The sequence below is a fragment of the Saccostrea echinata genome, unplaced genomic scaffold (genome assembly GCF_033153115.1).
Source record: "Saccostrea echinata isolate AGI-Se365-2 ecotype Australia unplaced genomic scaffold, CSIRO_AGI_Sech_v1 ptg000052l, whole genome shotgun sequence".
In the NCBI taxonomy this organism is placed as follows: Eukaryota; Metazoa; Mollusca; class Bivalvia; order Ostreida; family Ostreidae; genus Saccostrea; species Saccostrea echinata.
The window spans coordinates 1,411,967-1,437,629 of NW_026889801.1; the positions used below are offsets into that span (position 1 = coordinate 1,411,967).

At 31.4% G+C, this 25,663-nt stretch overlaps 2 protein-coding genes across 2 annotated transcripts; both read left to right on the plus strand.

Annotated features, from left to right (window-relative positions):
- Positions 1-530: 530 nt before the first annotated feature.
- LOC133204260 (otolin-1-A-like) lies at positions 531-10,393 on the plus strand. Its single transcript, XM_061340001.1, has 2 exons — positions 531-690; positions 9,978-10,393. The coding sequence occupies exons 1-2, from the start codon at positions 531-533 to the stop codon at positions 10,391-10,393; spliced, it is 576 nt and encodes a 191-aa protein (XP_061195985.1).
- Positions 10,394-14,356: 3,963 nt separating this feature from the next.
- On the plus strand, positions 14,357-25,178 carry LOC133204018 (cerebellin-3-like). Its single transcript, XM_061339804.1, has 3 exons — positions 14,357-14,552; positions 24,325-24,453; positions 24,686-25,178. The coding sequence occupies exons 1-3, from the start codon at positions 14,441-14,443 to the stop codon at positions 25,090-25,092; spliced, it is 648 nt and encodes a 215-aa protein (XP_061195788.1). The 5' UTR covers positions 14,357-14,440; the 3' UTR covers positions 25,093-25,178.
- The last annotated feature ends 485 nt before the right edge of the window (positions 25,179-25,663 follow it).

A 25,663-nucleotide genomic window follows, 5' to 3' on the forward strand; every position in this document is an offset into this window, starting at 1 on the left:
GTACTTTAGTATCTAGTTATCCTATTAATCTGAACTTTTATACATTTGTCTTATTATTCTTGATAAAATTATGACAAATTTTCAAGAATATATCTCTTTCCTTTATGGAGTATGAGTTAATGTCTCAATAATTTCCAAACAAACAACCCTCGTATTTTATAAACAGATATAATTTATATTAATACAATAAAAACAATATGATGCCATTTTAACCATATTAACACATATTTGTATGCATGATTATACGTTATACCGTTCGCATGGGCAATTTCACTTTTATTTATTATAAATCAAAGATATATATTAGCGGAAAAAGTAATTTTATGTAGAGAGTCAAAATATGTTGCACAATGTATATCAGTATTTAATTTAATGCACTTCTTTCAATTCAAATATCAAATACCACTGAAAATGATGGGGGGGGGGGGTGCAAAAAAGTTTCACAAAAGTTTAATAGCGTGTATAGCCGCCATATGCACCCATGCATTCTTCGCACCTACGACGAGTTGAACGAATCAGGTTACGCAAAAATGTCTGGGAAATGCAATAAAGAACGACACAAAGCATCCAACGTAGAAGGGGTGGCTATTTTCCTTGATGTCGTTCCATCTCATCACAATTATGTTGAGGCGATAAATCCGGTGGCAATGCAGGCCAAGGTAGCACAATCACATTTTGCTGCTGAAGATAGTCACTAACAACGCGTGCGGTGTGCGATCGTGCGTTGTCCTGCTGCAGAATTACGTTAAACTGGTTGTGTGAATGAATGCAATGACGTGGTGGCGTACAATATCTCGTCAAGTTACCGTACGCCGATTAAATTGCCTTACATTCACACAGGGTGATGTGTTGTTATGTTCTAATTCGTTTCACTCAAACGAACATAAATTATTTACAATCATAACACATGTTTAGTGAAAGAAACGCTTGTTTGTCAGCATTTAATAGACGTATACAGTTACAAAATACAAGTCTGCAATGATACCGATTCTTTAACTTCCTTCTACAATGTATCAAAAATGTAATTACTAAAATATCACAATACATGAAAACATTTTTAACACAATGTTCATATGTCAATGTCTCACTGAATAGTACAAAATGCATTTAAGCACGCTGCGAGACGATGCCAGGCCCTATTGTTTTTACCACAATAATCAAAGCAAAATAATATATGTATAATGAACACACTATGCTTCCCTCGCCGCCCAAGAAAAACCTCAGATAAACAAGATGTGTTTGTGAAACACTGATGCCCCCGTATGACAGCTTATAGCAAAGGTTAAACTTTCACAAATGCAAATAGAATATGTTGGTACCCAAAGTAAAGCGTTGTTTCGAGGAATAAACCTATGAAATATGAAAGCCCTAGCAGCAACCATTGAATAGATATAGAAATTTTTTTTTCAAAAGTATGTCAAATATCAAGGTCAAAGCCAAAATTAATGGTGCCCAAGGAAAGGCTTTCTCTCAAGAAACACACAGTTGAAATATGAAAGCCGAAGCATAAATCGTTCAAAAGTTTTGACCAAGGTTAAAGTAAAGTTTTCCAAAAGTAGGTCAAACTCCAAGGTCAAGGTCAAAGGATCAAAGTTTTTGATATCCCTAGGAAGGTCTTGTCACAAGGATTACACATTTGAAGTGTGAAAGCCTTAGCAGTAACCGTTCAAAAGTTATGGCCAAGGTAAAAGTTTTTCAAAAATAGGTCAAACACCAAGGTCAAGGTCAAAAGGTCAAAGTTGTTGGTATCCAAAGGAAGGCCTTGTCACAAGAAATACACATGTGAAGTATGGAAGCCATAGCATTGTTTGTTCAAAAGTTATGGCCAAGGTTAATGTTTGGTAAATTTTTCAAAACTGGGTCAAACTCCAAGGTCAAGGTCAAAATGTCATACATGGTTGTACCTAAAGAAAGGTCTTGTCACAAGGAATACACATGTGAAATAGCGTGCAATGCAAAATTTTACTATGAAACAAAAACTCAAAATTCTATGAGACAAAGCTTTATTAATGCATAAACAAAAGAAAATTATGTATAAAGTATCAGTTAAAAACATTTCATACTCCTAACCGACTCATCCACTTCGGCACAATACATATTCATATTTTATAATATTAAAGATATGTTTAAATCAATTTTATGATGTTTTTCGTTGAACACAATACAAAAAAAGATTTTGTTTCGTGTTGTTACATTTTTATTTTTTTTTTTTTACATTTTGCTTTGCCCTCAACGAAAAAATCAAATAACGCAAAATGTAATAATCAAAAAGGACATTGTTACATTCTGCGATAATCTCGACGCAAAATGTAATAATCCTAAAGAGTCTGTTATTATACTTTGCGTTATTACATTCTGCGTTGATTGCGATTCGGAATTCTAACAGTTTATTGGAAGACCTGGTCTCCAAAGTCTACATAAATGTTGTCGATGAGTAACTCTAGCATCCTTTAAATATCAAACTACTTGTGTGTAGAATCAGAGTTATTTTTAACAAAGTAATTTTGCTGATTACCAATTACAAGAAAATTTCCGAGTTACATTTTCATTGAGAAAGCAGTTGTTTAAGATACCAGTAAGCCTTGTTTTTAATTTATCGTGAGGAATAATTGTAAAAAGTATATAAAAAAAAAAAGTCGTACGTTTTGAAGCTTTTGACTTTTGAAAAATTTGGTGATTTCAGAATTTCTAAAACCCTTTGGAGTTTTTTGAAAATCCAAATCTGATTTACAGCACTTCTATAATATGCTATAGCACAGTATGTCTTTAATATTTATGTTGCTATAAATTTTTCAATGCTCTTCTGTGTTTTTGACATTTCTTTGACGCCATACATTGTTTTACCCTCTCCAACAAATCCCTTGCTGGTTTGCTTGCATCCAATATGTTACCTGTATGCCTAAATAAGGATAATAATTAAATTGTTGGGCATCTACAGGTAGCATTAAACCAATACAGATAAAAAAAAGCTTTAGTGCAGTTAAGCAAATAGATTAAACAAGACCAGGCAACATTTTAAAATGAACAATGTATTGAAATAGCAACAGTTAATGTTTACAAAATCTAAAGAAATATCAGATGAAACTTGCATAAAAACGTAATCCAAGCTAAATGGTCCTGAATGCCAAATATAGGTCAAAATTTGCAGCTCTCCACCGGCAAAAAGCTAGAAAGGTATTAATTTATAAGGTACATAAGGTCCAAGTAAGCCATATGAGTTGAAGATGGAGAAAATTCATCAACATATTCTTTGTAAACTAAAATACCATAATAATTTCAACAAGATTATCAAAAAGGTCTATACTGAAGAAAATGAAATTACAACCAGTCAGAAATTTTAAGAAGAATCGGTATGTATTACAAATTCTTTATATTTGTGAAGATATAGAACTTCCACATATAGATCTTTTAAAGTTATTAAAGTGAAAGAGTTCCAATAATTGAAAATGATGTTGCAAAAACGCTCGATGGGAATAATTTAGAAAAACTGTAAATCACGGGAAAGTAATGGCTTCTCTGCTAAATGTTTTGGACAGGTTTTTAGTACTTGCCATAAATGACATATTTCAGAAAAAAACACTTCCTAGCTCTCAAAAACTGGGGGTAATTAAAAGAATTGAATCCAAAATTTGGTACATCTCTACAACAATGTGGACTTTAACTGAACATCGACAGAGGATGTAGACAGGTAAATCCTGTTGCACCAATTTTGCTTCTACTCTTTGTTCAAAGTCTAGCAATTATTATTAAACAAAATCAAAAGATTAAAGGAATTGTTAATAAGTTAGACAAAATATAAAATATCCCTATATGTGGATGATATCTACCTGGGCCTTGAAAGTTCACATGAATCTCTTTCATCAGCATTAGATTTTATTGATTTCTGAAAATTTTCAGGGCATAAATTTAAAAGCTCAAGAACCAAAATTGTTTGGATAAGTTCAAAACATTTCTTTAAATGTTTTTTTACCATTCCAGTTGAAAACTTGAATGGGGTTGCACAACTTCTAATTTACTTGAAATTGATTTCTCAATAAAACTAAATTGAAAACTAGATAAAATTATTAATAAAAAAAATACAATTTTCAATTACGAAAAATTAAAGCATTAATTCAACAAAATAAACGAAGGATTCTTACTCCTATTGGAAGTTTAACAGTTCTGTAAACTTTACTTCTACCAAAAATTTACCGTCTTCTTGTATTTCTACCAAATCCAATTAAAGAAGCAATATCATTGTTCAACGGGAAATCTTGGAATTTATATGGAAATAAAAATGTGATAAAGTTAAAAGAAAAATTAAAACTCAAGTAATTTTAGAAGGAGGATAAAAATGTGTGATATAAACAGCTCTGTTATTCATAAAATATTCCTGGATTAAAAGGGTAGCCAAAAACAATCAACCATGATTTGATATTTTGATAAATGGTATAGACATATTTTATAAGAATAAGAAATAGAATTTTTTTTTACAAAGACCTGTTTTAAAAATGGTGTTAAATGTTTGTGATTTCTTACATCAATAAGGAAAATTCTTAACTCCTATTGATTTTGAACATAGATTCTTATTTTTAACATTTGCATTATGTAATTAAGAAAATATTATTTATGCTACATCTAGATATAAGAAAACAACGTCTAATAGAAAAATCATTTATCAAGAGGGAATTTACCCTTCAATTTATCTTTATTTGAGAATGTTATTGTACACGAAAAGTGAATAAAAATAATTTACTGATATTTGAATAACAGCCATGTAAATAAACATCAATATTTAGACGGAATCAGGAACCATCATTTCTTATGAAATTATAGTGATATTTGTGTTCAGGATGTTTTACTTTTCAGAAACAAAGCATGTGTTTTTAAATCGTACGAAACTTTCTCCATTATTAAGTAATCTTTATATGCAAATATTTACAAAAACTTCCAAAAGAGTTGGCTTTCACACATATGATATTGGTCTTTTTTTGTTTCAAACAGAACACAATACCTATGATAACTGGGCTGCTACATCATTTAACTCTAAATTACAAAATGGAAAAATGCATATCAATTCAAAAATTTAACATGAACAATTTTGATACGTTACGGTCAACATGGGTTAATATTCCAAAATTATATATTAAATTACTCAAAACGCAATCAATTATCTATCTAATTGAATATTTTATGATAATTATTAAAACATTTCTAAACATTTCTAAATACATTTGAGTTATGATTTTCGTGTTGTGTTTTGACTTATCCTGATGAAATATATTGAGATAACGAACAGTATTCAAGCTCAAAGGTCCATTAAACAATACAAAATAGGAACAGAGCAAACACGGACCTCCAAAACATAAGAGGTGGGATCAGGTGCCATGGAGGAGTGAGCATCCCCTGCCGACCGGTCACACCCGCCGTGTTCTCCTTGTCATGATCGGGAAATAACGGAAAAATCCGTCGACAATTCAGTGTGTAAATAATGGCCTAACAATTAGTATGAAAAACGTCAGTCAGCATTTGACTCAATGATAAAATGTATTTGCTGACAAGGACATTGTATCGACCATAGAACTTACGAATGATGACTTTAAACGAGACTGCTGATATTATTGTTTCATCAACTTGTTTGTCAATAATTTACCTCGTTTTAGAAATTGTGCATACGTGGTGCATGCTTTTGCGTATCGAATCAACTGAGAGATATAAACCCCGTATGATATAATATATTGAAAAGGAAGGAAAATAATTTATCTCCGGCTTTCACTAGATATTTGTTTGCAAATTTAAAAAAAAAAACAAAAAACCAGAAGTCTCTGAGACTGTAGCTTTACTGGTTGTACTTCAAAAGGAAGATAAAAGTAGCACTTGGACTTGAAACTTTGCAACAGCAATACATTGAATAATGATCCACGGTTTAGTCTCTTTTTGTGGCAAGATTTATTGCAATCAGACTAAAACTGTAGGAGGAGTAGCCTTTTAAAATAATTTTACAGAAATTACGATTTAAGTAACCATGGCAACATCATTCAACAAAATCGAAAAACAATAACGACAGTTATGTATCTCTGTGTAGTCTACTTGTATGCCAAGTTATACTGAAATCAGACAAAAGGTGTAGGAGAAGTAGCATTTTGAAAGTACATGTATTTCAATAAATTTCTATTTTTAGTAACCATGGCAACACTGTTCATCGAAATCCAAAACTTGTACAGAGAATTATGTATCTTTGTGTAGTTTACTTGTATGCCAAGATATACTGAAATCAGACAAAAGGTGTAGGAGGAGTAGTATTTTGAAAGTATTTCAATAAATTTCTATTTTTAGTAACCATGGAAACACCGTTCATTGAAATCAAAAACCGATAAGTAGTATTAAGTATCTTAGTGTAGTCTATTTGTGTGCCAGGTTATACTCAAATCAGACCAAAATTGTAGGAGCAGTAGCGTTTTGAAACTATTTCACAGAAATTTCTATTTTTAGTTACCATGGCAACATCGTTCATCGAAATCAAAAACCCATACAAAGAATTAAGTATTTTAGTATAGTCTACTTGTGTGCTACGTTATATTGAAATCAGATCAAAACTGTAGGAGGAGTAGCGTTTTGAAAGTTTTTTCACAGAAATCTCTATTTTTAGTAACCATGGCAACACTGTACAATGAAATCAAAAACAGATACACAGAATTATGTATCTTAGTGTAGTCTACTTCTGTGTGCCAAGTTATATTGAAATCAGACCAAAAATGTAGGAGGAGTAGCGTTTTGAAAAATTGTTTACAGAAGGACAGACAGACAAACGGACGGACGACGGACACCTTACTATCGCATTAGCTCTTCTGGTCTCTGACCAGTAAAGCTAAAAACAAACAAACTCCTAGCAAAGAAATGTTAGAAAAAAGTATCAGAATGAATGTATCACTCCCTACTCCAGAGAACCGAACCAGTGTAAGAACATGAATAACTCAAAACAGCTACTGAAAGTTATCACAATTTTAAAAAAAATATTTTTAAAATAAGATGACATCCTGTAGCAAGAAGCAATGCAATTACGTTAATATCCATATTTAATGATGAAATAGAGTATCATCTTTATATAAAAGGCTTTCGTTCTTTAACTTTAATTTTTTATTTATTTATTTATTTTTTATTTTTATTTATTTATTATTATAATTATCATTATTTTGGAAATCCTTCCTTATTGAATTAGGAGAACCCCATTTTATAAAATGGGTATAGATATTTATTTTATTTTAAACTACCAATTAAAAAAAATATTTTGCTTAAGACTTTAAAAATGTTTTTTAGAGATAAGTAATTAAATTGTTTCATAATATTAAATTTTATGCTTATTCAGAGTTTAAAATACTGGGTAATATGCCACTGCATTTAATTTTTCAGACAAGTTCAAGTTGCAGAAGAGTTCTTTGGTCTTCTCAAACAGTCGAGGTTTTCTTCTCCTGTCCAAACTTCAAAATTTAGTGAAAAATGAGGAGACAAACTTTACAAATGAAAGAATTTTCTAAAATCACATAGAGCAGTGAATCTGGTGCCTTTTGTTGTGTTTAACCATAATAAAAGCTAGTGACAGTAGTGTAGGTAGAACTTTAGTCCTACATTGCTCATTAACTTTTGAAAACAAAGGGAATAGCATACCAGTTGAGATTTAGAGTGGCGAGTACTATATGAGAAAACAACGGAAACCATCCAAAAGTAGAAGCACCACAAGTCCATATATTAAATTAATCAAGTTCAGAATTTTGAATGTGCATGTCTGCTTGAAAAGTACTGTAGTTTAAAAAGCATTTTTTTTTTTAAATCTTGGGATGGAATGATGATTATAAAGAACTGATATTGTAACAACTTTTCTTCTACAAATTTTGATCTTTGTATAATGTACAATGTAATTTATAAATCATGTAAATTGTTAACATTTAATAAACATGTTAAACCTTTTTTGCAAATTGGTCATTGTTGATTTCTTAAGAATAAACTTGGAAATTTTCATATTAAAACATTTAGTTTAGTATGTTGAACAAAATGACATATTTGTTAAATATGCAATTAAAAATATCATATTGCTGCTCATATAATGGTAGAGTAAATCAAATGTTGCAGCTGCATCATTTTCTGCAGTTGAACAAAATCCTTTACATTCCTTTCATATACATGTAGTATGATTTAGAAGGAGTCAAAGAACTTATTACATGAATTTATAATTTTATCTATAAATGTTGAGAGTTTTAGGACATTGCTAGCAGAGACTAACATACTCTGACTTGTTTTTACATAATAATTGTCTTCATGTAGCATAATGTATTCTCTGTTGTTATATATATTAAGTTAGTATTTGACAAAAGTAAAAGCTGAAAAACTAAATAAAAAAACATAAATAAATAAATGCTTATATAAGAAGAATCACCCAAATAGATAGTGATTGGTCATCATGTTTACTATATGAAAAAAGTAATACAAGAAAACTGGATGCACCTGCTTAGTTTTAACAGCTGTTTAAAATAAAACCAGAAAAAAAATCTGGAATCATCAAAGTTGGTTAATTAATATACAGAATTTCGATCCCGATCATAATTCTCTCCAAAACTATTTTAGAGAAATAAAATTAATTCCAGAGTAAACTTGGTACATTGAATAGAAAAATTCATAATAATGTGATAAATTTGATTAAGAAACAATTCAATAAAAGTTAAATTTTACACACAATGCAGTTAGATTTAGGAAAAAATCTTGTCAAACTTCAAGCAATTTATCAAAATTTCTCAATAGTTTTCCTTTTCATTAAAAACTGCTAATTGATTTTTCCACACTTTTCAAACTGGAAAACTAATAATGAGCAGTTGTTTTATTTTTCCATGTGTAATTAGCTACATAATGTGTATGCTGTTTTTAATAATATTGTTTTAAATTCACAATGTTTGTGACATCCAAAATGTCTTGACATATAATTACAATGGTTACTATGGATACGACCTAGATACCAACTCCATGACAACTAATACAAGAAGGATACAGATTCCTCTCAAAATAAAATAGGGTTAGAAAATTTATGAAAAACAACAACACTTGTTACTTCTGTACTAAACTTCCTCTTTTTTGGTTGACATTTTGGCCCATAAATGCCCGAATCTATTTATAGTAACATATCACAGTCTGGATGTGCCTTTTTGGAAAAATCATGATTTATTTTAATTAGTACTGTATCAAGTAATAATATAAAAATATTGGCCGAATATGAAATATTCGACTTATCACCGATTGCCTGATTCTTACGTGGACCTGTACTTAAATATTCGTCAAAACAATATATCGACGACAATATATGCCGATCTTGACTGTACATATTGTCGCTGACGACAATATGTGCTGGTGCTTGACTGTACATTTTGTCGTCCAATATGCAGGAGGAAAATGAGGCTCGTCTCGGTACATATTGTCGCCGGCGACAATATGTACCGATGGACGACAATATGTGCAGTGAGGGTAGGTACATATTGTCGCCGTCGACAATATGTACAAAACGACAATATGTACCGTCACAAACCCACTTCTCCGATTCCATACTTCCAACTTTATATTGAAGTGCTTAAAATATGTATGCTTTTAAACTAAATTTATTTTTTATGTAAACTTATTATGTATTCTATCACATGACTTTAATATTAATGGGAATAACATAGGTTAGCACACTCTATATTGAATTTAGTCTGGTCACCTGACTTATATGGGTTCCAATGTAAAACGTTTTGCAATAACTTTAATAGGGCTCCAGTTGAATGATAAAAATCTAATACATTTTATTTCTAAAGTTGCTTTAGTCATTTATTATATCTAAAGAATTATAACTGATGGAAGTTTATGTAATTTGTAATACATAAAAACATAAGGATATGATATTAAATAGATAGGATATTTAGTTGTCCTGTACGATTTCTTTTTACAAACGACTTTATTCCACTCTTAATGTATTATAGATTTGCCGAATAGTGTATCTGTAGCCTTCACTGCTGGGGTGAGGTTAAGGAGTAGTTCCTGGAGCGGCGGGATATTGGTGTTCGACAAAGTTATCAACAACGTAGGAGATGGGTATAATCTGTCCAATGGAATATTTACCGCGCCCACTGGCGGGAACTATATGTTCTATGTCAGTATCCAAAGTGATAGTAACAATGCAGATATTTGGATAGACATTGTGCTAAACGGATCTAGTAAGGCCCGAGCAATCGCGGAAGTGTTTAACAGCAACGTTGGCTATGAAACAGGTACAAACATGGTGACATTACGACTTAAGCAAGGGGGTCAGGTTTGGATCAAACATAACCACGGTAAAGGTTATTACACCCAATTAACTGACGCCCCTATAACAACATTTTCTGGATTCCTCATATAAATGTCGCACCAGCGACAACATTTTGTGTTTTCCATTGCATAATCTGTATAACTGTTCATGGAAAAATATGTCAACAATGTGTATACTGATTTAATGATAAAGGTTTTTTTGTGTGTTTCTTTTTAAGCATTTTTTAACAAAACAAATTAAATTTAGAAGACCACAAACGTACTTTATGCTTCAACATGTATGTACTCGAAGTATTTATCTCGAACCATTGACTATTTCACGATTGTTAAGAATGTCTTTAAATTACAATTAAGTATTGATAACTTTTGAATAAATTTCAGTACCCCTAATTTAGCTAATTATTCAATGTTATGTTGATATACCGTATAACAGGGTACTAATTTTGGCTCATTTAAGCGCGCGTGTGTGTGTGTGTTTTTAGGTGGGTGCTACATTTGGCGTTTTGCTTGCTCAAAGGAATTTCAATAATTTTGCGTACTTTTTTAGCGGACATATGGTTTTAACACGTTGGAAAAGAACACTAAGTAGAATATTGATTATTTTAGCTATTAAAATTTAAGCGGGCTACTACGCTATGTTCATTTACTCTCTAACATTTGTTTTCATGGAAGCCCTCTCTCCTGCATACAACCCACAGATACTTCTTATTTTTGTAATGAAGGTTATTTTCCATAGTAAAATAATAAATCCAAATCATATGGAGTGCGGTCCTCCTTCGGCGTTTATGTAAATAATCACGTAAATTGGCGACCATTTTAAATTGACTTGGCAATCGTAGGATTCCGGAATTTTTAACATTTTTATCAATTTTTCTGAAAAAGCGAAAAGAAATTTATAAGAAGAGGATTTATTTTAAGCAATGGAAATGTCGGGTTTTCTTAGGCACGTCATTGTTCCCTATATTGATTACTATTAACTTTTGGTGCCTTAAAAAATTGCCTGGCGACTAAAAATTTGCATTGGCGACTAAATATTTTTGATAAGGCGCCAGCTGGCGCCTAAATTTTAGAGGCCACTTAGAGGCCTGACGTTAATAAACTGATAAATCACATCATATCCAAAAACCTAGACAGTTGTTCATAAAATAATGAACTTGGAGTACTAGAAACCCGATCATGTACGTTAATTACAAATGAAATATGAAGATAACGAACAGTAATAAAGCTCTAAAGTCCATTGAAACAATACAAATCGGGTGTAGAGCAAAGAAGAAACTCTTGAACATCAGAAGTTGGGTCAGGTGCCATGGAGGAGTAAGCATCCCTTGCAGACAGGTCACAACCGCCGTCTGCTCCTTGTCATGATCGGGCAAACGGAAAAATCCATAGAAATTCAATATTTAAATAATGGCCTAACAATTAGTATGAAAAAGTCAGTCAGCATTTGACTTAATGATAGATTGTATTTGCTGACAAGGTCATTGTATCGACCAAAGAATTTGCAAAATGTTGACTTTATACGAGACTGTTGATATCCTTGTTTCATCAACTTGTTTGTCAATTGCTTGCCTCGTTTTAGAAAATGCTCGTAGGTGGAGCATGCTCTTGCGTATCGAATCAACTGGGAGATATAAACCCCAAATGCAGGTGATAAGGGTAAATTACTACATAACTAAGGGAAGTTGACGATAGAAAAGTTGAAGTCATCAAATTGTATTGTTGTTAGATTACCATTAACGTCTTTTTCTAGTAAAATAACTAATATGAAACAGATGTGTCAGACTCTGTGGCATCTTTGATTTCAAAACAATTATAGGTTTATTTCACTGATGTGTGCCTTTATGTACTACCTCTCACCCTAAACTTTAATTAAATTGCTTACAATTCTTAACATTTCTTATTCTTACACAACAAACTTTTATAATTACATAAAATTTAAGAAGTATATTATTTATCTATTAATGCATGAACAAAATAGTTAAAAGGGTTATTATTAATAATTAAGATGTTTTGTAAAATACTTTGATTTGAATTCTTTTTTTTTCTCTTTTATATCAAATGTTTTTAGATTTTGAAAATAGTCGACAATTGAAAAAAGCCACATACGAGGGGTTATCAAAAACTTCGTGGACTGGCGCCATAAAATTAAAACCGCTTTAGATACATCAATGAATTTTAATACATGTAGTTGCCATCATTTTGTCTATCTATAGAATAAACCATAAATCGTAAGTTTTATTTTTTAATAAATTGTTAATGTTTTTGTAAGCAATGGTTTGTCCAGGCGGCGCAACCTCAAATATGACGTTTTTTTCTACCTAAGTGTAACTAAAAAAACTCTTTTGATATGAGCATTTGTCATCAAAAAATCCCGTTAATTCAGGCATGTGGTACTACACAATCGTTCCGTAAAATTTGTAATTTTTATCCCATACGGTAAGTTCTATGGAATTTTATCGTAAATTTTATATGGAGTGTCAAGAAAATTAAGGGCTTGAAAATAACGTCAAAAGGGGGGGGGGGAGGGGTTTCTTTTTCCAACATTCTATAAAGTTTCGCACCTGGAAAAACTGGTATAGACCTATGGAATGTTTAAACAGGCTACAGAAAACTAAAATGCATGCAGAGTACTTGTTTTAAATGTCCAAAAAAGATTCAGAGAGATGAACGATGCACAGTTAATGTCGATTAAAAATTTTGTAGTCAGGGTGTCAAAAGACAGTCACGTCGAAAAGTTACATTGATCATGTTTGGTAGACATTGAACTCCAACAAGCTAAGTATTCTGGCATAATCAAGTTAGGATCTTTTCCTATGTTTAGATTCATTTACAATATTATATGCAGGCCCGTAGGAAGCGATTTCAGTTTGGGGGGGGGGGGGGCACAGCCATACATTTTTCAGTTGACGTTGAGGGGGCACTACCAAAAATTTCCTGACAAGCAAAAAAAAAAAAGTCATCAGACGTTTTTATTGAGGGGGCACAAGCACACATTATCTATGTTTACTATAGTAATCTATATATCGGCAAAATTATTGGGGGGGGGGGGGGCACGCCCCCCCCCCCGTGCCCCCCCCCCCGTTTCCTACGGCCATGATATGCATTGAAAGCAGCTGTTAATGACATTGTAAAGTCATAAAAAGTAGACGGACTTAAGTCCTTAATTAACTCCAGGTAATCTCATCAAGATAAGTGTATGAGGTAGAGAGAGCGGAAATTGAGAAATAATGACGATGTCGGACGTCATGAAACTTAACGGCGACAGCGCCGGGTGATCATATAGTGTCTTTTTTATTTTGAAATAATTTGGCAAATTACCAACGTATCCAGCTTAAATTTTCAACATCTCTTAAACTTTTGTTGTTTTATGTTCCTTATAAATTTCGTAAGCACAGACTACATAGTATTAATTTCATCGCAACAGTCCACGAACTTTTTGATAACCCCTCGTATAAAATTGAATTGTTCTGGTGCTGAATAGAATAGATAGGATAATTTCCGGAGATCCGTGTTTTATGTCCTGTTCACAGATTTGTATTGTTTGTGCGATCACTTTTCGTTATCTTCACCTTTTTTCATTTATTTCAAACGGAAATAAACCATACAGAGTAAATATTTGTCCAGTACGCTTCTGACTTTCTTTTGTACATGTACAAATGGCCACAATCAGTGTAACATTTGGGCGTTAACTAGACTTGAAAGGAGAGAAAAACCCGTTTTCCTAATGCAGATAAAGTTTTCACATATTTTACATATAAACATTTTGTCAAAGAACGTTGTACATACATGCTTTTAAAAGTGTAGAATTGATTTTTTTCATACAAAAACTTAACTGTTACAACATTCTTTGTTTCAGTTATGCGATCATTACAAACTTAATTATTCATTTTTTTCTTCAAATGACAGTTCAAGTAGACGTTAAAGTAGAAAAAGGGTTTTCTCTATTTCCTTAAAAGGAAAAAAATCTTTAATGAGTATAAATAAAGAAACTTAACAGGAGTATACACTGTTTTGTTGACAAAATAGAGGAATGTATAGTTTAAAAGTAATAGGTATACTTTATATTGTGAATAATTTTACATCGCCTCAAATAATATTTGACTCTCTGCAGAGTAGCAAGATCGGTGTAAGAGAAGAAATGTTTCAGGCCTTAGTAAAGAAACTTGAAGTCGTAACAGATGAAAACCGAAGACTTCAGGAGGAATTGAAGAACATCATAGAGATTATGGGCAGACAAACAGCATCGATTGGTGAGATATTAACACTTTTGTAGATAAATTATAATCAAAATTTATACTACGCTGAATTGACTTGTTTGCCGAGCACACTGGACACCGGATATGATTGTCACTTCATTTAAAATTGATATTTTTGAAACATCAGACGGCGATTTACAAAAATTACAAGAAGACAGGATATTTCTAACTATTTCAAAACAAAAATCAAGATTGATTGATTGATTGAATTTTGGTTAAAATTCAATTCGAGTATATTTCACTCTCTATATGCAGGTGAGGTCTTCAAATTGAGACCTACACACGGCACTCATTGCCGTTGAGCAGTGAGAGTTCTTTTAACGTACCAGCACCTATAGTGACACAGACATCGATTTTTAAGGTTTGATCCGAAAGACCCGTTACTTTTACTTTCAATGCCGCTGTAACGTAGAATATTGACCCGGGTTGAATCTCCAAGGTGTCATATATTCCTAGCTTTGGCAGATTTTGTTGTGTAATGGGTTTTCCCCCTCTACTGTAAAGTAAGATCAGGAAGTTTGTGGTATTATTTCAAAGGATTCAGCTCCTTTATTTATTGACCAATTTCTCTGAAAATTAGATGGGTTGCTTCTCAAATGTGTGTTCACAAAACCGTATCTCAGATTTTTAATATCTAGCTTAGTTTTGGAATTATTGAGAGAAATGTTAAATTAGGCTAATAAATTGGTAAAATTGAAGTGCAAATGGCTGTAACTTTTGAATTAGAAGATCTATCAGAAATCTGAGATACAGTTTTTAAGTTCAATCTTTAATTTACCTTGAGGCAAAATGACCACTTTGAGGGGTAAAATACAAAAAAGTTGATTTATAAAATATTTATGCACTACAATTCACATTCATATTTAAATAATTTTTAAATAAGTTATTAATTAAAGTTTAAATTAGGATAATTAAATAGTAAATTTAACAAGCTTTCAAATGATATATACTTTTATTATGTTATGTTTGATAATGAAAGAATTTCATGCAAATTAAATTCTGGCATTTGGAAACCTTTGGTGTGTCCTTAAAGATCAGCTACAAGAATGATGATCTACAGGACTTCTTCCTACATCTATTTTGATTTACAGCTTACCAACTGTATACCCAGGAAGTTTTGCATGGATTAAATTTTCCCAAATTTAGAGCAGCATATATTTGCAACTATTCTATGTTCATTTCGACTTGTCATGTGTTTATATAATCTCGTCCGATTTTATGTCAACATGTCAGATTTTATGTCGACTTGTCCAATAATAATCATCATGACCATGAGCTCGGTATTCTATTATCAGATTATGTGTGTAATGCCACTATGATGACCAATTGATTCCGAATGGGGATTGGAAGGTGACTTTTTTTCGTTTCCAAGGTGACAAGGGACATATAATTTAGTTTCCTTACTGGAAAGGTTTGCCCCCCCCCCCCTCCAAAAAAAGGAAAGAAACAGAACTACTGTTTCCCTACGGAACAAATTAAATGAATGACACAGAGTTTAACTGTCGTTTAACTGCTTGGTTAGCTAGGTAGTGAAATTCCTAGACAAATTTCCGATTTTCAAGATGGATATAGTTACTGAAATTGTAAGTAACTGAGTATGTATGAATTCATACATGCAGTATTGCCGCAAACCTCCACAATTTCCGAAATACTAAAATTAAGAATTTTAGAAAAAGAAAATAAAAACTGTTAACCTATAGTAATCAGAAACAAATACGATTTAAGTTGAAATCACCAACTTTGAAGTTGAAAAAGCTAAGATTAAAGTTAAAATTACCAACCTTAAAGTTGCAAAATTCAAGACCTTCCTCTTTAAAGTTTTTCATGTTTTGTACAGACTGTCCATTAAATTGAAGATATTAATGTGAACATGTTAATCTAAATAATAAAGCTGAATTAGGTGTAAATTTTTAATTGAATAGATCAGAGTATCAATTCATCAATATATATTTTTATGTTGTTGCATTTCGAACAGGTTTCATAATCATGAAACCTGTTCGAAATGCAACAACATCTATATCTGTGTTCATGTCATGGGGATAACGCGGCGCGGCGAACGAAATCTATCCAGGATCTCCCGATCACGAAACGAACCCTACCACAAGCCTATCGTGACCGATAAAAACTATTGGGATAATCAATTTAAAAAGCATGTAATCATTCTTAATTCAAAACGAAAAAAATCCTGATGAAAATATTGAATGTATTTATGTCAAATGTAACTTATGCAGATGAAATTTCTAATTCTTAAAAACTTTTCATATTTTAATCTCATCTCGAATACATGTAGAATAGTTAATATTATATTGATTGTAGCAAAGAATAAAAAAATTGCATATAAAGGTCTAGATTGTCAGTCCTGGCTAAGTTGAGTTTAAAATCCTACGAAAAGCCATTACAGAGCCCCAGTTCATTATATATATATATATATATATATATATATATATATATATATATATATATATATATATATATATATATATATATATATATATATATATATCACATTGTTATTCAACTCTGACGTATTATGATTACAATCCTGACCATGTCAGGATTTCAAACCTGACCTGTCCATGATTTTCAATTCTTGTCATCTAATCCTTGAATCCTGTCCAAGTCAAGAATCATATCTCTTCCGTCCAGTTTTGATTCATTCCTGACTGCTCAAGATTTTTAATACTGGCCTTATCATGATATTCTAATATATGTGTATATAATGTGTCAATGTGTTTGGATGTTGTTTTCGATCGTAACGCCTGCTGATATGGCAAATTTTTTCATGCATAACACAAGTTTAAGAAATTATTTTTCATAATTTGGTTGGGGGCAAACTTAAAAAAAATTGAAGGGTATATTTATTATGTTGGAAACAATCTATCAAGTAAAAACTTTCATCATATCAAAAGATTATAGTTTATAAATGATGTTCTGACCATTCAAACCTCACTGTGGCATAGTAATGTTTATACCTGGTGAGTTGAAATGTACAAAATCATTTATAGTAAGTGATACTAATTCCATTTGTCAACCACCTTTCATTGCGATACAAAATACGTGCATGGTTGCACCGCTTTAATCTATCCTTTTAAATACCTGTATACAATCGTCATTGATCGAACTAGGGTAAGAAACGAATAATTTTTAAAAGTAATTTTAAATAAAACAGAAGTTTTTAATGCTTAGACGGAAGTCATTAGTTCACAATCAGTCGAAGTTTTAAAGAGATGCCGCAAGGGTAGTACTTAGATTGAATCCTGAAAGCAACACAACAAAGAAAAAGTAAAATGAGTGTGTTTTTATACAAAAAAAATGGCTATGCATTTCAAAATTTTAATTGAAAAACATTTGCCTAAGGAATAAATTTAATTGTTACCAAGTTCATACAGTATAATTTCAGTCGGGCTGTTTACCGACAAGTAGTTTACAATTCATAGAAGAAAAATAAGTGTTTTCGAAAATTAAAAAAAGTTAGAACATACAAGCATATGTATGCTAAAGTAATCTACAAGTAAGCATTCTAATGAAAAGGTAATCGCAGTCGCGTGTCATACGAGAAAAAGTAAAAAAAAAAAAATGTTGGCAAAAGATTAAAATAACATGCCGTGTTTGTCCGTGTTTTATGCCATGCTTAAAGATTTGTATTGTTTGTAAAAAATTTTGAGAAAAAAAAATCCGGAGAAAATTCTTTTAAAAAGGATTAGACATTATGGCTTTTAATAACATTATGTTAGGTGGTATATATTGGTTTTTATTTAAATATGAAAATAGATAATTATATAAAATTTTAATAGATATCTATCCTATCATTTTGGAATTTAGATGCTTTAAGGAGCATACTTCCGTAAGACAAAATTTTTGTTCATTGTGTTTGAATCTACATACAATAACTTATAAGTATAATTGATAGCTTTTTAAAGAAATACTGTGTTACATTTGTCAGTACGCAAAAGCTCCAATTTTTCCTAGTTATTTTGTTTTCCTGTTATCCCCAAAGTGGACTAGTCTGATTCATTGTATGTGAGTGTGTATCGTTATAAACCAAGGATTAATTTTTCTGCTCTTCAAAGCAGGTTAAATAACCTCACACTGCTGCACACATCAAAATAAATCTTGTGTGCAGCAATGTGAGGTTATTTAACCTGCTTTGAATTCATTGCTTTAGAGTTACCTGCTCCTATACGATAAGTAATATGTAAAATGTGATGATTAAACACGTCCAAGCTCGAAAAATAATCAGATTGTAAGAATATATATTTTTGTTCCATGGAAGCCTTCACACTCATTCAATATTATAGAACATTGTAAGATTTATTCGTTTCAATTGTCGGTGCTATTCCCTTCATACAAGACAAATGAACTGATCCAGTAGAAAACGAGGGTTTTAGTACATTTCGCGGAAAATTTCCAAACCACCAAATAAATTCCTGTTGAAGTGTGCTTTTCAATCAAAGAAATAAACGACGAAGTACATTCATGTATCAAAACAGAATAAACTTATTTTCCAGGGGTCGGTGTTTTTGCCCTGTCCATGACTCGTTTTGTTTACTGGATTAAGGAGATCGAGATATATATATATATATATATATATATATATATATATATATATATATATATATATATATATATATATATATATATATATATATATATATATATATACAAAATTTTTGACAAAAAATAGAGGTCAATGTTTGCGGCTTAAGAGCTTAAAACTCTTAAAAAGATTTTAGGATTATCTATTTGGGGAGTCATCTCCCTTATCAGAGCTCCCCCAAAGAACTAATAACATGGAGCATGCAACATTTTTGCACATTGTTATTACTAAACATTTTTTGAAGTTATAAATTACACTGTTGCATAGCATAAAGATTTATAATATTGTCGCTAAAGAATTTAATGTCATTTAGAGAAATGTTTGAATTGGAGAAGTTATTACTTTTTTCGCTACTTATCAATGAGCAATGCTTAAGAATACGGTCAAAAGTGACAACGTCATTGAACATCTTGGAGCAGAGAGCTTTCAAAAAACTAGAGGTCTGAAAAACCTAAAACACACTAAAATAATTGAAGACTCTGTTAGGGATTACCTACACTATATAGGACTAAATATTTTTTTAGGATTGACAGAATTGGCATTTTTGATAACCAGTTTTTATGTAACCCCGCTTTTTGCATGGATATTGATCCTTTGAATTTTACACTGTTCCCACACCTAAATCCTAAAGACTTAAGGATTTCACTGATATCCGTTACACCACAAAAGGCATTCTAGAAAAATACTAAATGCCTTGGTATTTTAATTCATTTTTAAGTGGGGAAAATAAATGACCAATCCGTAAAATGAAAGATATTTAATGTTTCAAAACAAAAAATTTGACTGGTTTGGAATCAGGTGGCACGGCACCTAACGCCAGGAAACTTCAGGTGTTGCTCTATAAATCCTAAATTTTCAAATTTTAAGTAAATGGATCTGATTTTTTTTATATATTTAATAAAACATACTCCATTCCTAAATTACTCAATATAGAGGTATATATAGCGACCTTTCCCTGTATTTGGTTTAAATGGAAAGTACCTGTTACTATAAATAGATTCACTTAGCGTATTGGATATACGGAACTGCTTCTATATACTAATGCTTATCATTTAAAAGATTTCCTCTTACGTTTTTCCTTTGTTTCGGGCTATAAATTCACGAGAATATTATGTGGAAAATACGATCATATTAATTAAAAATTAACTAATTAAAGTAAAAAAAAAATAATTGAACATATACTTATAACTTATACGAAAGCCGGATAGGCTCATTTTTGACAAGACGAAAAAATATTTAACTCGTTATAACGAGATAATTATCTCGTAATAACGAGTTAGTATTTCGTTATAACGAGTTAGTATCTCGTTATAACGAGTTAGTTATCTCGTAATAACGAGATAATTATCTCGTTATAACGAGTTAGTTAACTCGTTATAACGAGTTAGTTATCTCGTTATAACAAGTTAGTATGTCGTTATAACGAGTTAGTTATCACGTTAAAACGAGATAATTATCTCGTTATAACGAGTTAGTTATCTCGTTACAACGAGTTAGTTTCTCGTTATAACGAGTAAGTTATCTCGTTATAACGAGTTAGTTATCTCGTTATAACGAGTTAGTTATGTCGTTATAACGAGTTAGTTATTTCGTTATAACGAGTTAGTATCTCGTTATAACGAGTTAGTTATCTCGTTATAACGAGTAAGTTATCTCGGTATAACGAGTTAGTTATCTCGTTATAACGAGTTAGTTATCTCGTTATAACGAGTTATTTATCTCGTTATAACGAGTTAGTATCTCGTTATAACGAGTAAGTTATCTCGTTATAACGAGTTAATTATCTCGTTATAACGAGTTAATTATCTCGTTATAACGAGATAAAAATTGATCTAGAATTGATAAATCTAAGTAAAGAATAGACCATTATTTATAGGAAATATACAGAAGCAACTGCCCCGTTCAAGCTTTCTTGATTTTGTTAAAATTATAATAATGTTTGCGTAATATTTGTCGCAATAAAAAAATGCATAGAAATAATCCCATTATTTTAAATATTCCGAATAAATCATGTGGATATGAAACCATTTGTTAGGCTTTAACGATCATATTTTGATATTTCCTTGCCTGTTAACAAGGAATACCAGTTCAATTTTATCGTCTTAAAGGGGCAAGATCAAAATTCAATGTCTGACAAAAAACTAAATTCACGTTGTTTTAATCATCAATCCCTCCTTCCCCTCAATAATAAATATGATGAATATCAAGAACTAATACTGTACTTATCACTTAATAATTCATATATTTCTTCTTTTTTATTAAAATAAAGAAACATTTTAACTTACCAATTTGGCATGGAATCTTATGTACAATATGTAATTTTTGCGATATTATCAATGTGGTAGAATTAAAAAAAAACTTTTAGAGCTCTTTATTCTACGGAAGCCACAATAAAAGGTGAAGGTCAGCATTAGTCAAAACAGTTGACATGTGATCCTTTTTGGGTATAGAATGAAAGTTTAATAACTAAAGTTTACAATATGATAAGCATTACTTAAGGTGTATTTCAAGCATAAATTTTGCCAAGAAATGTGTATTGTATGTTGAGACAGGATTTTTGATATTTTCACTCGTGCTTCGCACTCATGAAAATATAAAAAAAAATTCCTGTCCCACTCGTAAAATAAATTCCATATCAACTACAAAACATTGAATATCCTCTATTTATACCCCCCCCCCCAAAAAAAAAAATCATCAATCTCTTTTTGAAATAAAAATTATATGCTTGTAGAGTATACATAATAAATATTGTGATGAGGAAAATAATCAACGACATTGCTTCAATGTTGTTTTAATAATATACATGTACATATGTAGTATTAGGCCTATTCATTGATCAATCCTAAGTAAAAAGATTATAAAAGTGAACTGGCTTTGTAAACTCTGTAAACTTTTTTTTTTGTTCATAAACTCTGGTTTGACGTTCTGACACTATGTGGTAAACATATAGGATCCGCCAAATAGACGTGCATCTCAAATAGGTCTCCGTGAATCTCCACAACTTCCCCCCCCCCCCCCCCCCGCAAAAAATATAAACAGTGAATCATGACAGAATATTAGATAAAATGTCAATATCAGCAGATCAGATTTAACGTCTTATTACTTAAAAGGATGTAATATCATTTTTGTTTCACCACTCCTCATTATCGTGGACAATCTGCATAAGCTAAGTCACAAAATTCAAAGGGGGGGGGGGGGTAAACCAAGTAAAATATTTGTCAAGTAAAAAGAAAAAAAAATAGATTTGATATTCCAACTACGAGTATTTGCCATTTTTTTCGGAAGATATTTACTCTGGTAAAAAAAATATAGAGGAAGGGGCACAAAGATACTCTTGACCGCCCCCTTTTCAAAAGTGGTGGTGTGGACATTAGCCCCTCTATTACTACGCCTATGATATAACTGCTGATGTCTCACCATCCCCCTTCTTCAAAACGTTTCTGAATCTCAAAAGTAACATAAGTATCACACTGTAATCGTATATACTATATGTTGCATAAACGATATTTTGCACTTATATTGTCTCTGATATTTAATTTTAGCGGTATAGAAATTGATATATGAAAGTGTATAAGTCGTCCAAAACATATCGAAATAGTGTCATTCATCAGAAATAGTTGTCATAAATAAATTGCCAAAGTTTGAAGCAAGTATGTTTGGCAATATTATTTTAAGAAAAATATCGCGTCCTAATGCAACAATTTGAGGAGGAGTTCACGAAAATGTGTAAATTTATTCGCCTTAGAGTTGCTATGATTATTGACAGCGAGATAGTTCAAGATTTAATCATAAGTAAACCCAAGAGCAAATTAATTTTTCAACCACTTATCAATTGTTCAAGTTAAATTTGACTGATAATTACTTGCTAAAAATTCAATGGCATTTCAAACTGCAGCCATTTTTATTCCTATATTGCTATTAAGTCTCGAAATAACGAGAAAACTGTCTCGTTATAACGACATAACTAACTCGTTATAACGAGATAATTATCTTGTTATAACGAGATAATTATCTCGTTATAACGAGATAACTAATTCGTTATAACGAGATAACTAACTCGTTATAACGAGATACTAACTCGTGATAACGAGATAACTAACTCGTTATAACGAGATAACTAACTCGTTATAACAAGATGCTAACTCGTTATAACGCGATAATTATCTCGTTATAACGAGATACTAACTCGTTATAACGAGATAACTAACTCGTTATAACGAGATAACTAACTCGTTATAACGAGATACTAATTCGTTATAACGAGATAACTAACTCGTTATAACGAGATACTAACTCGTTATAACGAGATAACTATCTCGTTATAACGAGTTAATTATTTTTTTTATCTTGTCAAAAATGAGCCTATCCGGCTTTCGTAAACTTAGATTAATATAAAAAAAAAATCCTGGAACTTGCAGGGCTTGACCCCGAACACGAAAACAGTTCAGTGTACACCATCAGGCTACGCACGCTATTGAGAACTTTTGTCTTTTGTGTAAATATAGCCCCGTCCTTTCGGAAAATAGGATAACTGAAGTATATAGAAAACTTTTAATATGAATTGTAAATTTCATTGCTTTTGTCTGAGATAATTATGACTATATTTCTGCCAAGAATGGTATGATTTGTATTTGCTTATAGCTAGATTTACTTAATATTATAAAAAGAAAATGAAATATTTTGGATGCTTGTAAATGCGCTATATCGTAGGCCATTTGGTATACTAAGTGCATCATACTTCCTTAACGAAAAGAACTGAGTCCTCGAATAATTCTAACAACCCTAGGTGAAACGCAGAATAAATTCTTACACAGACATGTCAATATAGAAAGTTGCATGAAATATAAAGTTGCATGTGAACAATCTAAAGGTAATTAACTCGTAAAATGTTTGCATAATAACTTCTGTTAACTATTTTTATAAAAACGCAAGTTGAATATTCTGATGTAAATCTGCTTGCACAAATGTGTGACCCACAGTTCCGTTCCATGGTAAAATCAGTCTGTCATTTTACCTGCCTGATACCTGTAGCGTCAAGCAAATATCAATTTTCAAAAAAATGTTAAAAATTTCGGTCTCATTGCAATAAATACATTATAAAAGAAAATAAATCTTAAACATTTGACTCGTGGTTGTTTTCTTATATATATTGATGTAATGTCTCTTTAGATAAAATTAACAAAACTATTGGTGACATTAGGACTGACGTCAAACAATTTCAATCAGAGCAGCTGATGTTGTCCTCCATCGTGTCGTCTCTGGAAGTGTTCCGAATAAATATGACCAGAAGTTATTTCGGTAAATACACGTATACGTCTTAAGAGGAAAATACTATTAAGTTCAAAATGTAATTTTAAAAAGAAATGATAATTTTCCATTTTTAACATGATCTTAATGGTGTACCTGTATTAAGTATTATTATTGTTGTATTGTTCTTTCCTAAATGTTATTGTTTGTTATTGTTTATCTCACTTCTTCACTTTTATGCTCTGTCCTTAATATAGTCATTGACACTACTCTAAACTTGTAGAGTTGACGCAAAAAGTATCTTTTACTGCTGGAGTGACGTCTGACAGCAGCTCATGGAACAGTGGGACCTTAGTGTTCAATAAAGTAATCAGCAATGAGGGAGGAGGATATGATCCTATCAACGGAATCTTCACTGCACCTGTAGTAGGAAATTACGTATTCTATGTCAGTATCCAAGGTTACAAAGACAACGATATATATGTAGACATTGTGTTAAACGGATCTAGCGAGGTACGAGCAATGGTTGAAGCTAACTCTGCATCTAACGAACAGTACGAGACAGGAACAAATCTTGTAATATTACGGCTGCAGCAAGGGGACAGGGTATGGGTACGACATTACGATGGCAGTGGTTATGCAACGTTCAGTGACGCTCCTGTCACTACTTTCTCTGGATTCCTTATCTAAAACATGAACTTTTAATGAATATGTATAGAATGAAAACTAAGGCATAAACTGTACTCTTATTTGAATGTAATGTTGGGGTTTTGATACTTGCCTTTCATTTTGATAGTCTTTAATATTATAGCTAGTAAAAATGAGTGTATTGTCAAAGTTTTAAGGTTTACGTTGCTTTAAATGTTTACATTCTTTTTAACTTTTACAGGATGATAGTGTTAGTAGTGAAATAGTAAAATAATACCATAATAAGTACAAATTATGAATCTAGGTATGAAGCAAATAATCAGATAAGTTTGGATTTTATTCTGCAAGTGGTAATCCAACTTATACTCATAGTTCCCTTTCTAAGGAGAAAATTCTTCAAAATCATATGTCAGTTTTAAATATTTTTAATATTCCCAACAAACATTGAAAATTGAAATACCTGTACTGGATTCCTAAACTACATAAAAATCCGTACAGTCCAGGCTTTTTGATATTATAGACAGCTGCTTTTTCGATACAAATAGAACTCGCAAATTTACTTACCTTGTCATTGGTCATTTGCAAAAACTTTTTGTTAAAAATACATTCTGAT